The 14,258-nt window shown below is 37.6% G+C and overlaps 1 protein-coding gene across 5 annotated transcripts in view; it reads left to right on the top strand.

Annotated features, from left to right (window-relative positions):
• Positions 1-14,258, top strand: part of DYM (dymeclin) — a 217,518-nt gene that overhangs the window by 98,171 nt on the left and 105,089 nt on the right. For all 5 annotated transcript variants that reach the window (XM_069775295.1, XM_069775299.1, XM_069775296.1 and 2 more), the window contains 2 exons: positions 6,271-6,384; positions 7,715-7,809. In XM_069775295.1, the coding sequence (XP_069631396.1) occupies positions 6,271-6,384; positions 7,715-7,809 (209 nt within the window). The remainder of the gene's footprint in view (positions 1-6,270; positions 6,385-7,714; positions 7,810-14,258) is intronic.

Below are 14,258 nucleotides of genomic sequence, written 5' to 3' on the forward strand. Positions count from 1 at the left end.
GACACCGCAGAGGATAGATGTGGAATAACCTTAACCCTTCCTCCTGTCCTCCTCTGTTCCTTACTACTCTTTCTCTTCCCTTTTCTCCATTCTCTGATGGACAGGGCATGTTTCATGCCAAAGGAGAGAGCAGATTGCTTTTCCACCCTTGCTGTGCTTTTCTTACTGAATTGGAAGGCTTTTTCTTGCCCCATGCTCTTAATCTTGGTGACATGTGGATGGACTGGATGCAGTGAAGGAGAAAGAAGAGGTCTCCTCTTGTTCAAATCTTAAACTGCGCACTCCGAAAGTCACCTAAATAAACTATGATACAGACAAGAGTCGATGACTGTGATCCTAACTCTTACATATTCCTTGCAGAAAGGCTTCCTTATTTATAGAAAAAATACATTATGTTATACTTCAAAAAAATAAAGTTACCTTCTTGATCTACGTGACCTATGCCATTCCTGAACTTTACAGAGGGATGTGGATATCAGAAAACAAATGTGAGCATCACATCTTAGCTTGTGAACTGTTGGGGAATGGATATATGGGTAGGGGGTTCCTACAGATCCCGTGATGGGGAATAAGTGTAGTTAGTGCTCCACTTTGTGGAAAAAGGACTCAAAACCATATTGATACATCACTTCCCCTCACCCATCTTTTTGATTTTTTTAAGTGGGTGTTTCCAGGTACGAATGACCAAGTTACTATTAAAAAAGTACAGTATAAAGTAAGAAATTAGTCTCATGCTTTCTTAAATAATAACTCCACATCTCCTAAAGGCTGAGAGGGTATTACAGGGCAGCAAAATGAAGGGAGTTGGGAAACCTGTTTAGGCATTTCTGTAAGATATGAACATCTAGTGTCAGTTACACAACTGGAATGAAACTCTTATTCTCTGCAAGTATTTATCAAATTTTAGCAATTGCAGCAGGATTATTTTTTTTCCCCATCACTTGGGTAAAGTATGAAGAAAAAAAGATTTGCTGTATTTTAGATCAACCTGTTTTTCTCTCTGCTGCTGTGTATCCTGTGTACTGTTCTTATAAGAAGCATGACTGTACAGTCCATTTATGGGCTATTTTCCTTTGTGGTATTTAACCCACATTTATTTATTGATTTTTAAGATTAATTTTAGTAAGCACAGTTTTATAAATCTTGTGATTATACCGACTGGTAAAGAGCTCAGGAAACCACAGAAACTCTTTTTGACTGCTGAAGCGCTTTTTGTTTAAAATGAATGTGGTCTTAACTGCCTGGAAAATATGATCAAAACCATAGGTCCTGTTCCTGCAATTGGCTAAATGCAGTTAGGTCCCTGTAACCACATAGAGCTCCATTTCTTTCACTAATAATAATAATAACAACAGAGTAAATGAGTAAATGCAAGAATTCCCTAAAGGGGACAAATATTGGTGATTTTTCTTCTCTGATTTATGAAACTGTAAATAAAATTACACCAGATTTCAAAATAACATCATATAATACTTTATGTAGCAGTAACCTATAGTAGTATCGTAGTACTTCATGCTGTAGTAAATAGCGATAGACTGTAAAATCACAATTTAACTGGGTTTATTTTTAATGTGTTAAGAAATATCTCACAAACAAAGTTATGGGAAACTGAGAATCTCGGTGCTCGGCATATATAGAACCGAGTTCCTGTTCTTTGCATCTGCAGTTCTTGCACCCTGAGTTGTAGGTGTCCAGGAGCCTGGTGCTAAAAAGAGTAATTAATCAAAACCTTTTAAAAAAAAATTTTTTTTTAATTATTCTTGCAAGACTATCCCAGGTCTGAGCTTTTTGTTTTTCTTTTTTCCCCTTTTTAATATTATCTGCAAACCAATGAGATTGTTCAAATTGTGGCACTGATTTCAGGTAGATGATTTTGAAATTTAAGGTACTTTCATGTTTCATGTTTCTGAAACCCAAAACCAGGTGAGGGATGGTGGTAGTTGCTGTTGTTTTTTAAATAGGCATTTCATTGCCTGCCTGCTATGGTTGCTTCCTTCAGTACGGGGGAGAGGAGAGTAGAGGTGACAGGGACTTGTACGTAACTTTTTAACTTTGAAATTTATTTTTTTTTTTAAGAGTAGTGGACTATTCTAAGGCATAGTTGTCTCAGTGAATGTAATTTTGGGGGGCTGGTTCTCACTGAAACTTTAAAAACACCATTGGCTGTTTCTGGAGTGAGACTAGGGATGAGCATGTCTTGTCCATGGTTACATCTGTCAACATGTTCTTTAACAAGCTCTGGTAACTTCATGTTTTGCATTTGGAATTTGAAATTTGGCAAGTGGCCTTTGTGCTAGGGCTGTGCTGCTGATAATCTGACTAAATTTGACCAAATTATAAATCTTGGGGGGAAGAGGAGCAGTCTGTTTCCATCTGCGGAGCAGATACGTAGCTGGAAGTGGCCTGATGTCCGTGGTGATTGCATATTCTCATTTTGCTGCTCCTAGAGCCGGCTGGGCTGTTTGCATCCTCCCTTCTCCAGGGGTCATGTATCAGTTGAGATACACAGGGATGAGCTGAAGCTGCGTAGGTGCTGCTTCCAGCTCCTGCGGGATGGGACTGTGCTCCCAGGGATGCTCCTGTTGCTGCTTGGCGATGGTGGAAGCCACGTAGAGTCATTTAGGTTGGGAAAGACCTTTAAGATCATCGAGCGTGAATCAAGGAACTTCCACTGTGGTTGGTAAGGTACAGGGATGTGCCCCACAAAATAGCACCAAAGGGGTAGGACGAAACATGGCCCTCGTTTCATTTGTGGGAGGAGGTTGCTTTGCTATTTCACTCATAAATGAGAGACTATAAGAAATAGCTTATTAGGGATTTAATCAATAAGTTAATCTTTTTTTGTTGGGGTAAGTGTATTTTGTCTCAGAGGGGGAAAAAAACCCAAACCCATGGGTATTGTTTTAGAGAAGGTTGGGTGAAATTTCTTTTCAATCAGCATCTGGAAATGTGCTATTGGTTTGGATTGATATTGTGCATCATGTCAAAACAAACAGTATTTTATACTACCCATTTTCATAGTTACATTTTGTTTTAAAGAGTATGTTAAATTTTCAGTAATCTAAGCATTCAGAAGTCAGGAAATGAAAGGTGCAACCACAACTTATCCCTCTTATGTTTATGTATTACAGAGTGTAACCATGACTTAATGATCATACATGATTCTTCAGATAACAGTATATTTTTCTTCCAGAAGGTTCAAGTGCGCAGCTTGAGATATTTTTCGTTGTCAAACTGGTTCATTTATTTCTTTATATAAAAATCTTGTCTTGAAAACAGATATATTCACATAGTCATAAATAAGCTGATTCTAAGAAATCGCAAACAATTAGTTGCAACCAGAGTGACTGCCTGCACTTATTTTAGCATTTTGCAGTTGTGAAGTAACCCATTAACTTGCTATATCTGTTCATAGGTTTATGCTTAGCAGCCTTGGGATGTTCAAGTTCTCTAGCAGAGTAACTTCTTGCAGTGAAGTTCGTATGTGTAATCCATGAATTACTCAACTAACAGCTTTTTAACTTTTCAGTTGCCTGTTTTGTGAAAATACATGTGGATTTTTCTTTGTCTTTCAGGCTGCTCCTGTTAATCATTTATGTTGTTCGTCCTGACTAGTTGTCCTTGTTTACCAAAACTGCTTGGATGACTTGCTTTCATTTATACCATAATCGCTTTCTCTTAAAATAGTATTAGTGACTTGTTATAACCAGAAATTATACCTGTTTCCGCATCCATTCATAGCCTGCTATATGTGGAAACCTCTCTTGTAGTGATTTCATTTTCCTATTTGTTCCTCAGCCTTGACCATTCTTCCCTTAAATACCTCTCAAGTCTTTCTCTTTTTTCCATATTCTGATTTTTCTATCCTTTTAGCAGAAGGTGTTTACCAGAAATTGTCACACTTGAACCTGTTGCTGGGGATGTTTGTCACCTTAGCCAGCACTGCACTACTATTAAACAGTGGTTTTCCCATCTATAGATTATAATTATTGGCTTCACTTCAGCTCCCTTGTGGGAAATGGGACAGTGCTGACAAAAAGTCAGGTACTAGGTAGCATATGATAACAGAGATACTTTTTTAATTTTAATGGTCTGAACTTTTATTTTGTCTCTTCATATATGGTACAGAAATGACTTCTATATCTCAAACTGCATCAGCTTACCTACTAACATTAATTTCCTGAGCCTCCTGTATGTCTTCAGTGGCTATATCTTTTTTCATTTTAGTGTATCTAGTCTGTAATGATATTTGGGATGTACCTCTTGTTGCATAGGCCTTTTGTATGCATGATTTTCAAAGCATAAATGGGTAAGAATCCTTTTAGGAGGTTCCTGCTTTTTAGGAGGTTCATCAAAAAAACCCACCAGGATCTTTCAGCATAGGCAAATGCAGCTTCTCTGAAATACTTCAAGAAAGAGAGGCTTTTGGGTATGCTAGGAATAAAGTGAGGGAGGAGAGAGTTTGATGAATCCTAATTAAGCTGCTATTTCAAATGTCTCTTGTACTGTCAAAGAGCTTCAAGAGACACACAGTTAAGGTGAGAATGAGGGTGGGAGGTAAATGAAAGAAATGTACGTGCATGTGGAATTTGCAGAGCCTGGAAGGTGAAAAAATGTTTTTAAAAAAAAAAAAACAACCAAAAAGGCATTTTAAAGATAGTACTTATAAAGTATTACCCTTGTTTAGAATAAGTTTCATAGGATTCTTTTTTTTCCACTTGGGTTTTGCTTTAGGATCTATTGACTAAGGTTTTTGATAAAATATACGTGTAATTATGTCTTGACTATTAAGTATTACTTGCGGTAGGATCCTACGCAGTGCTAAGGGAAATACAATATCCCCCAGCGCCTTGTGTTAAATAATACCCTGATGTTGCCAGCAATACTCCTATCCCAAATGCTGGGAAAAGCCATGATACCCATTGCAGAGCTCGGCTTGGGATGCTCTGCGGTGAAGTACTTGAAAAGCAAGTGCCTTGATGGGTGGCCTGGGCAGCTGGGCAATTACAGGGGGCATCAAGTTGGGGGTAGCTGAGAAAAATCGGTTCTGTGAAGGTGGTGACTGCTTTTCTGCCCCAAAGGAGGAGTCCTGTGAAAATGCTTCCTTTAAAAAAAAAAATTTTTTCCTTTTAATTCTGCTGGTTTGAATGTTTCTGATTAATCACGCATAGGTCTGTCACGACTGCAAATTTTGCAGTGAGAGGAACTGTTGGATGCATTTCTCAAAGGTCTTCATTGTCATCGTGCTGTGTATTTGATAGGATAGTCTTACTTTGCTTTGGGTTTGGAGCTGATAGGGAAGGGATATAGTCAGAAGTGTGTTTTCATACAACTTTTTAAGAGAAGAGGTTAATTAATGAAGTTGATCAGTTGAGGCTGGTGGGGGTTGGATTTTTTTTTTTTAAGACATCTGAACATGAAGTTTCAATGAAACATACTTAATATATCAAATATATCAAAGTTATATGGAGGATATGGAGGTTCTTGGGCAGTTCCTTTTGACTAATTTTTACTAGTCCTTTAAGGCAGGGGGGTTTGTGCATGTGTTTGCTATATCACTCTAGGTTGATCGGCTGAGGAAGAGGAAAGAGTGGATTGATTCTCCTTCTGCAATAAAGTCCAAAGTGGTGGTAAACTTCATCCACCCGGATAGTGGAGAGCACTGAAAGATATGAAGCTCTTAACCTAGCTGATGACTTTTTCTAACCTATTAGGGGAAGAGACCTCACCTCTGGCAAGAGAAAGGCTTCAGTGTGAAGTCAACAGTTAACCTGTTGATCTGCCCTGCATCCTTCAGCATGTGCGCTCTTGCCCATCAGTCAGAGCTCGTACGTGCTGCCTCTTGCCCAACTTGTAATGAGGGAAAATGAGGAGGAATTGGCAACATTATTCAGGTGGCTAGGGTGGAATTGGAGACTTTATAAAGTGTAAAGGGTAGGATTAAAAAGAATATAGGAATGTGGTGGCACAGGGCATAGAAATTAGGGAATTGCCAAATTTAATCATCTTTCTACACTTAGTGTGTTTCCACATGACTTATGATAAAGTTGATGAGATCTACTGGGTGGTAATACTGCAGAGATCTGTCTCTTTTTTTTTTTTTTTTTTTTTTTTTAAATCTTCTTGCTTTAGAATCCAATTGGTTTTGGTCACATTAGAGGTTGGAAGCTAATTTACCTATCTTAAGGAATGTGAGAGTCCAGACAACTTTCTACGTTCTTATTCAGACCTAGGTGCTGAAGAACTTTGTTGTTTGTGGTTTTTTTTCAGATATTGAAAAATATCACTTGGTATGCTGAGCGTGTCTTAACAGAGATCTCACTTGGGAGTCTCCTGATACTAGTTGTGATAAGAACCATCCAGTACAACATGACACGGACAAGGGTAAGAGTTACGTGTAGCATTTCTGCACGTAGTGTGGATTTCTAACTCCAACAGCATTAATTCAATTTCAAACAGGGTGTTGGATTTTTTCTTCATTCTGTTGCAACCAGTTGGCATCTGAATTTACAAGAGGGAAGGACTGGGAAGATCAGCCATATTAACTAAGCACAGTATTAAGTGGTTCTGAACTAGTAACACCATCTCTGTATTATCATTCAATTCATTGAGTAGGTTTCTCTAAAGTCTGTGATCCAGGCACTGAACTGCTCATCCTCAGACGAGAAGGAAAAGTTCCTTAGGCTGATGAGTAGAAATGATTCCTTATAGGTTGCTTGTCTCTATTTGGTTACTCAGAAGTGGGAATTTCAGCTCTATTGTTAGTGTTTTTATGAATTAAGACAGTAACCAGGCCATAAAACCTTCCTGAGCTTTAGCAAAGCAAAACTGCTTCAACTTTATAGCCTCGTATCAGATTTTGTGCATTTGTCAAGTATTTGATTCTATACCTTATCTCAAACATATAAGTATGGTTTCAAGCACTTTTGAATATTTTCAACAATTAAAGGCACAGAAGTTTTTACATGAAAAAGTAGCAAAAAATATTTAAATATATTTTAAATTGGAAAACTTATGGATTTCACTTTTATGATCAGAAGAATTGGAAGTAACGAGGACATTCTTGGCATATATTTGTAGGGTTTGGAATCTGTTATGTTATGTAAATGCATATTTTAGACTTGAATAGGGAAATAAATCCCTATTGGATTGGATAAGTGGACACATCTGGTTCTGTGAAAACCTTTGACTTCAATAGGGCCATCCTTTAAATGCTTATCTGCTCAAATGGTTTCAGGGATGCTAGCAAGGGGACCAGACCTCTGAAGTATCATACGGTTATAGTTGTGAGATATATAGAATGCTTTGAAAGAGTTGATAGGGAGATGAGTTATGAAGCAGAAAATTTTAGGATTAAGACTACAAAAAGGAGAGAGAGGAGAATGTCTTTCAGTATTTGTTACGTTTATGATGTCATTGTGAATCAACATTACTAAAGATATGAAGACATACACATATACATATGTTTGTATACATATACATTCTGAAATTCGTATGAAACAATCACTCTTTTATAAGCCTTATATTTTAAGAAAACATATTTAAAATATGACCAACTATATACACTTTGCATTTCTGCTGTATGCTTTTGACAGTGTCCTTTAAAGCAACATATATTACTCAGTCTTTTGAATGATTCCTGCAATAGGTGTCAGTATATACCAAAAGGACAGTTTGATGTGGGTTTTTTTTTCTTTCCTCTTCTTTCCAACAGGACAAATACCTTCATACAAATTGTCTGGCAGCCTTAGCAAATATGTCAGCACAGTTCCGCTCACTTCATCAGTATGCTGCTCAGAGGATCATCAGGTAAATATAAAGACTTCTCTTGAAACTCATCTTTGCTGAAACTCAGGAGTAGAGAAACTTGAATTTTATATGCCTTAATAGATACTGATGAGCTAAATAGCTGAAATGATAACTGAATAACTAAATAATCCCAGAATAAACCTTATTTGCTTTATACTTGAGTCTGTTCTGAATGCATAGAAAATACTAGTTTCTCTGAGAAACTTCTGACTCTCTGAACAGAACGGTACCTGCCTTCAAACTGGAAGGTTTTCAGGGATTTGTGTGAATTATGCTTTTTTTAGTCATGTATCCCGTTATTATAAAAATGCACTGAGTGGTGGTTCTCAAGTACAATGCAGACTGGATTTTCAACTTGCTTTACTTCTTCCTGCATATTTGGCAAAGGATCTATTTGTTAAATCAGACAAAACACAATGATCATTTTGTGACGATGCCTGGCAAAGATGGGCAATAAAACCCACACCAGTGCTTTTCAACTGATAAAGTTTATTAGTCTGTATAGTAATAAATAGTCAATATCTGCTCTGGTTCTAAAACAGGGCCTTAATTTTAAAGTAGATATTGAAGTTGGTCCTTCCTAGTTTGAATCTGTGCTGCAGACCCCTTTGTAAAGGCAGGTAATCATGCATCAGGCATCCTTCTCATCTTGGCAGCAAGCCCTGCTCCGTGCTTCAAGAGAAACGGGGAAGGTCCTTGTTAATGCGATCTGGAATAAACTGTTAAAGTGCTTGTCAAGTACAGACAGTGTGCCAAAAATAAGTAAATGATAATTGCGTGCCTGCGCACTTTGTAAAGGACTGGGTGAACAAGAGATACATCTTGTTTCTAAATCACTGCTCTTTAGGATTTAATTCTCTCTGAGCCCCTTTTCTTTTGGAAATGGTTGGTTGTAAAAGTATGGACAAGTAACCAGGATGAATGCATTCTGCCATTACCTTTTCCCTGCTTGATACTTGCCTTCTTTTCAAACCCTTGGCAGTGATAATGAGTGTTCAGAGTTTGAATTGGAGCTATTTTCCCATTATCTATCACAGACATTGTCTTACATCCCTGCTCTCTTCATTTCTCAAATCATAGGCATGGAGTCTGAGTTTTCCAAGCATTTGCAAATGTTGACCTCTGAAATCATAGATCTTGGCATGGTGTGAGATACGCTACCTTGATGCTCAAAAACTTGGTCTGTTTTTTAGTGTGATACTTTGTTTGCAACTTCAGAGCTTTTTCTTATGTTCCCAGTTTCTGATTTTGTTCCATTTTATTCTACTGCTGTTTCTGCAGACCAAAGCAAGATGCGTTCCTCTGGTTATTTTTGGGCCAGGAAGAGGTTATCATCTTGCTAGTCCCATTACAGCCGGCTGTTATCACCATTCAGTAATCTTGTAGTCATCTAGCATCACTGCATGTGTTTTTCTGGGTGGCTTGGCTTTTGTCAAAATGCTTTGAGTTTATGGACATCTACTGTTCAAAATTTAAACTCATGGTTCAAAGTAAGCTCAGCTGGATTTTTTTTTTATTTAATTGGGTTCTGAAATGGCTAAGCATGTGGTCTGCTGGCTTATCGGAAGAGGTGGCAGCCATCAGTAGAGAAGCAGCGACCTCAGTACCTTTGTACATACGTCTCGCCTCAACCTTACAACTCAGTAACGTAAAAGGAGCCTTTATGTGCTGCGAGGCTCCTCCTCACACCAGCCTCCTCCAGCCTTTTCACATGCAGTTTTCACCATGTGTAATGGCATCTTTGAGGCAGATTGACTCCCTGATGTATAAGACCCATCTCAAGACCCAAGGAAGGATGTGCAACACCCAGCAATTCTCTTGTACTCCTTGTGTACAGCTTTTCAACAATCTGCTGTGACGTTTGGGTGCCTTAGTTGTCATCTCTCTAGACATGCATAGTTATAATGAGACTTTAAGATTGCTGCTTGATTTTAGTTGTGAAATAATTGTGCTGATATTCTTATTGAAAGCGGGGAGACTTCTGTTGTTGCTTAACACTGATGCACGCAGAAAGGAGGCAATAGGGGTGAATGGCAGAAAACAGGAAAAAAAAATTCTGTCACACTGAAATTGTCGGTCAAATTATCTATCTTTTATTGTATGAAGGACTAACAAAGCCATGCTTGAAATGTGCCAAAGAGAAAGAAAGACCTTAGAGCAAACACATAGTGGCTTATTCGAAACTCTTAGTTCTTCTAAAGTTGTTAGCTTTTAGTAGCTACTGTTGGGTGGTTTCTCGATGGCTTTTAGTGGAGAGACTTCACATGGGATCTGAGCTGGGCAGTATTACAAATAATAACCAAACAATATCCAACCAACTGTAGTGTGAGAGGGATACTGGTTGTACCAACCGTTGGGTGCCAGCAGGGTTGGACCTGTATTTTTATAGTTGGATGTAATGTAAGGATAGGTACAGAAAGTGGGCATACTCATCAACTGAAAAAGCAAAACAAAACAGCAATATGATATATATTGTATAGAATATGATATTCTTACATAGTCCAAAGATACTCCATGCTGTTATTTTTAAGGTTCTGCCTTGTTGTAGCCAGACGCTCCGTATTGGTATAGTGTAGAAATTGTAATGAAGGAGGTGAATTTAAATTTAAAACAGAACCGGAAAAACAAGAGAGGCGTTAGGAAGTATGTTTGATTTAATTTTTTTCCCCCCCTTTTTTATGTGTAATGTTGACCAAAGATCTTATTTTGCAGGTAGAAAACTGGACAATAGGCAAAAATGGCCACCAAGATTGGGATTTAATTTGTCACTATGATCATGATTGCTTATAAGTCAAAAGACCCTACTATAAAAATATATTAAAATCTGTTGTAAAATGTCCTGTGGGGTTAGGACATGGGCGGGCTGGAAGGAATAGTCTTCTTACTTCCAGTAAGTCTTTATTGCTAGTATGGTAACATTTTCTTCTCAGCAGCTTTACAACCTTGGGTTCCCTGGCAGGCTTAAGCACCATAAAGGAAATATTTTAACCTGATTCTATTTCAGTATACACAGAATTTTTATAAAGTTTCAGTTATCAAGAAAAGCAATAGGAATAAATACTTACGAACACATACATTTCATAAGAGATTGATGTTTTGAGGCATACATTGTCCTGCCTTTTCCTACCTTATAAAGACTGTTAGCCACTGTTATTAAATTTAGCCAGCCCTGATGGACCCAGCTTGCTCTATGATTCCAAAGCGGAATATTTATATTTAAATTCCTATTCTGGTTCTACCATCAGAGTGCAAGTATCTCTGAGAGAAGAAACCACAGTATCCATAATGAAAAAGTGTTTGCTGTGAAGGAAAAGCCTAAAAAGAAGATGGGACTTTATATTACATAAAGTATTTTAGGGTATAGGTTTTTAAATTAAGTAGCTGTGAAACACTTAACTTAAAATCTGCTTAGCAATACAACTGAATAGACAGTCATAATTTAAGCCTCACCAGATGCTCTAATGATTCCTTCCTTAATGTGAGAAGTAATTCCATTTCCATGCAGGCTTTTTCCTAATCCTATTCTGAGCAGAGACTGCCAATTGTTTTAAATTCTGAAGACTATGTTCTATGAAAGAATTAGCTGGGAGTATTCAATGTAGTGTACTTAAGAGCTCAGTAAAATACAACTTCATCATGTTGGGTAATTTGTATCACATTCCAGCAAGCATGAACATTGACAGATTTGTATCAATCTATCAGAAGCAGCTGCTGGAAGTAAAAATAGATGTAATAGATGGTTTATAATAAGATCCAGGGCAGTATTCGTTTAATGTTGGATGTCCTCTATTGTAGACAGCCCTAACTTTGAGATCCTTCCCTTCTCTATCTGCTGTTACCACTGGTTTGGTTTTAATTACCTATTATTATATACCTAGCTATTTTATCGCCGCAGTGCCAAGGGTGATATTGCACTGCACTGTCTCTCTCTTGCATTTGTGGAGGGCTGACATTTGTATTATCTTTAAATTATATTGGTAGACTGTTAACAAAGAAATAAAATAAAATGTGTGTTGATGTCATTATTGTCACAAATGACTGCCAGAATTGGCTGTATAGTCTCTAAGCAACAAAGCACAACCAGGTGGAGCGTTACATACCTGCAATAAGGGTAGGTTTTTCCTTTGCTTGGTTTCTATTCTACAAGTACAATTACCAAAAAGTAAAGCTGTGCATCTAACTGGCATATTAGTACAGGTATTTGCTTTGTCACTTAAAACTGCAAGTCAGTTTGCATTAATTCCTTTAACCTATTTGGGAAACACCTTCCATGATATTCAGCTTTTCTACAGCTAGCCTGGCTGCTCTAGTATGTGTGACAGTTGGAAATTAAGAGGAGAATCTTTCCCTGAACAGCTGTATTCTGACATCTCATCACCATGTCATTCTAATAAAATTAGTGACAAGAAGATGACTGATTACTTAAGGCAAATGCTTTTCCTATAGCTTCATATATTGGAATGTTAGTTGTTTTCTAAGCAGGCATATACCACTAGAGGTTGCCATGCACCTCGCTAATTAGACATGCACATTTAACATTAAATGACTTTATGAGGCTAGAAACACTATGCAGTTTTCCTTTTTTTTCTATGCTGTCACCACAGCTGTTCACATGCAGGGCTGTGTGAGCCGCTAAGGACACTTTATCGCTTGCACTTCTCCCCGTTAGATGACTTAAGGAACTTAAGTATCAAAAGATAGCACGTAATTATATCAACGTTATATTTTGTTGATTTCATTGGCTATTGTAGAGAGTTCAGTGGGATTCAGGGAACGATAGGAAGAAGGGTTTCTGTCATCCTCCTGATGCTCATAGGAGCTGGGTGGAATTAGGAAAAAGGGTGTGCTTAAAAGGGATACAGAACAGAGACTTTAACATGTGCATGCTGTAGAATGCAGTATGTTGTACTTGAGTGTCATCGTAGCCCTCCTATACCCGTTACGAGAGCAAAGCGTGACACGTAGAGCCGGCCGTACTGATTCTGGTGCTGTCTGGAAGAAGCAGAGATAGTAATTCTACTTCTCACTGGTCAGCCAGCCTTGGAGGTGATGGTGATGAGTGCTGTAGGATATCTTGGAGCATGATGCTGGGCACTGGAGTAGCTCAATGTTGGGTTTTTCTTTTTTTTTTTTTTTTTTTTTAAATACAGTTGTAAGCAGCGTGCTTAAATATCCATGCTTGTAGAGGATGGCTTCATCACTGTGGTTCCCCAAGTCCGCTTTCTCTCATCTGAGAGAAGGCTGAAGCCTTTCTTCCCCTTTGCACTCTTCAGCAGTCTTCATCGTTTCATAGAGTCAATTGTGTTTCATAAGCTACCAAGAAAAATTCCCATCCGTTCTGATATCTGCTGCTGTATTTGAGAATTTTCATCTCTCCAGCCAAACCATTTGTTTTACGGTTTCCTATGTTAGTAATTTAATTTTTCTGCTACGGTTTCCTCTTATAGGAGTCTGATGAGATTTTCGTGAGTGAAAACATTTATCACAGTTCTTTAAGCATAAGAGTACATGATGTTGCTTTAAACTGCGCTCTTAAACTCAGTTTAAGATTATGCTGGATTAAAAATTGTCTTTAAGGTGGAATGTGTGAGTTTCTGTAGAAACACTGTATTGCTACTGCAATATATTTGTTAATAATTACTAGCTGCAGGTAGCTTTGATCAGCAAATTTCTTGCTGGCTGAGGAAAAAAAGCTTACTGTGGTTAACGCTACAGAAGGTAAAAAATACATATGGCATGACGGAAAACATGTATTTCTCATAATTGGTCTTTTAACTTGATTTTTTTTTCCTGAGGAAGTCTCTGAATTTTGATAATAGATGCATGTAGCTGTGTATTTTATGTTCCTGCATATGAAACCATGTAGCTAACTTTTTAAAAAATGGAGTAAGGTGCATTCAGAGTCTAATGGTTTCAAGTTTATCAGCCATTTTTTCAATGATGGCCCTAATTGCTCTGAGTAAGATTGTTAGAGTACCGTAAAACTTTTGTGATTAAAACAGTAACTCCGGATTAAATAGTGAATTATAAAAACATTTGCCGTGAAATTTTTTTCCTGTTTTAGCACACAATTTTTAATCATTTAAATGTGTGCCTTGTTCTTGGGTACTGGTGTAATTCTTGAGTGCTTGGGTTTGCAGAAATGAAAACTAGTTTGTGTGCAGAACAGTTCACTGCTTATCCAAGAATGGGTTTTGCTTCTGATATAAATATTTGTTGGGTTTGTGAATTTGAATTTTGGTTAGTTCACAGTGTCCCTAAATAACGTGGTTAAATTTTTCTTGCGATGTTTTCCTTTTTCAGTCATCTTTATAGAATTGCACATCTTTGTAATATCCCCCATGTTATTTGATGGAGTGCATGACATGTTATTTTTCCTGCCTACCTTTTTATAGGCTGTAAGTAATCAGGTTAATTGTTATTATTGTCAATTTTCATATTATATTGTC

This window comes from Haliaeetus albicilla, chromosome W, assembly GCF_947461875.1.
Source record: "Haliaeetus albicilla chromosome W, bHalAlb1.1, whole genome shotgun sequence".
NCBI lineage: Eukaryota > Metazoa > Chordata > Aves > Accipitriformes > Accipitridae > Haliaeetus > Haliaeetus albicilla.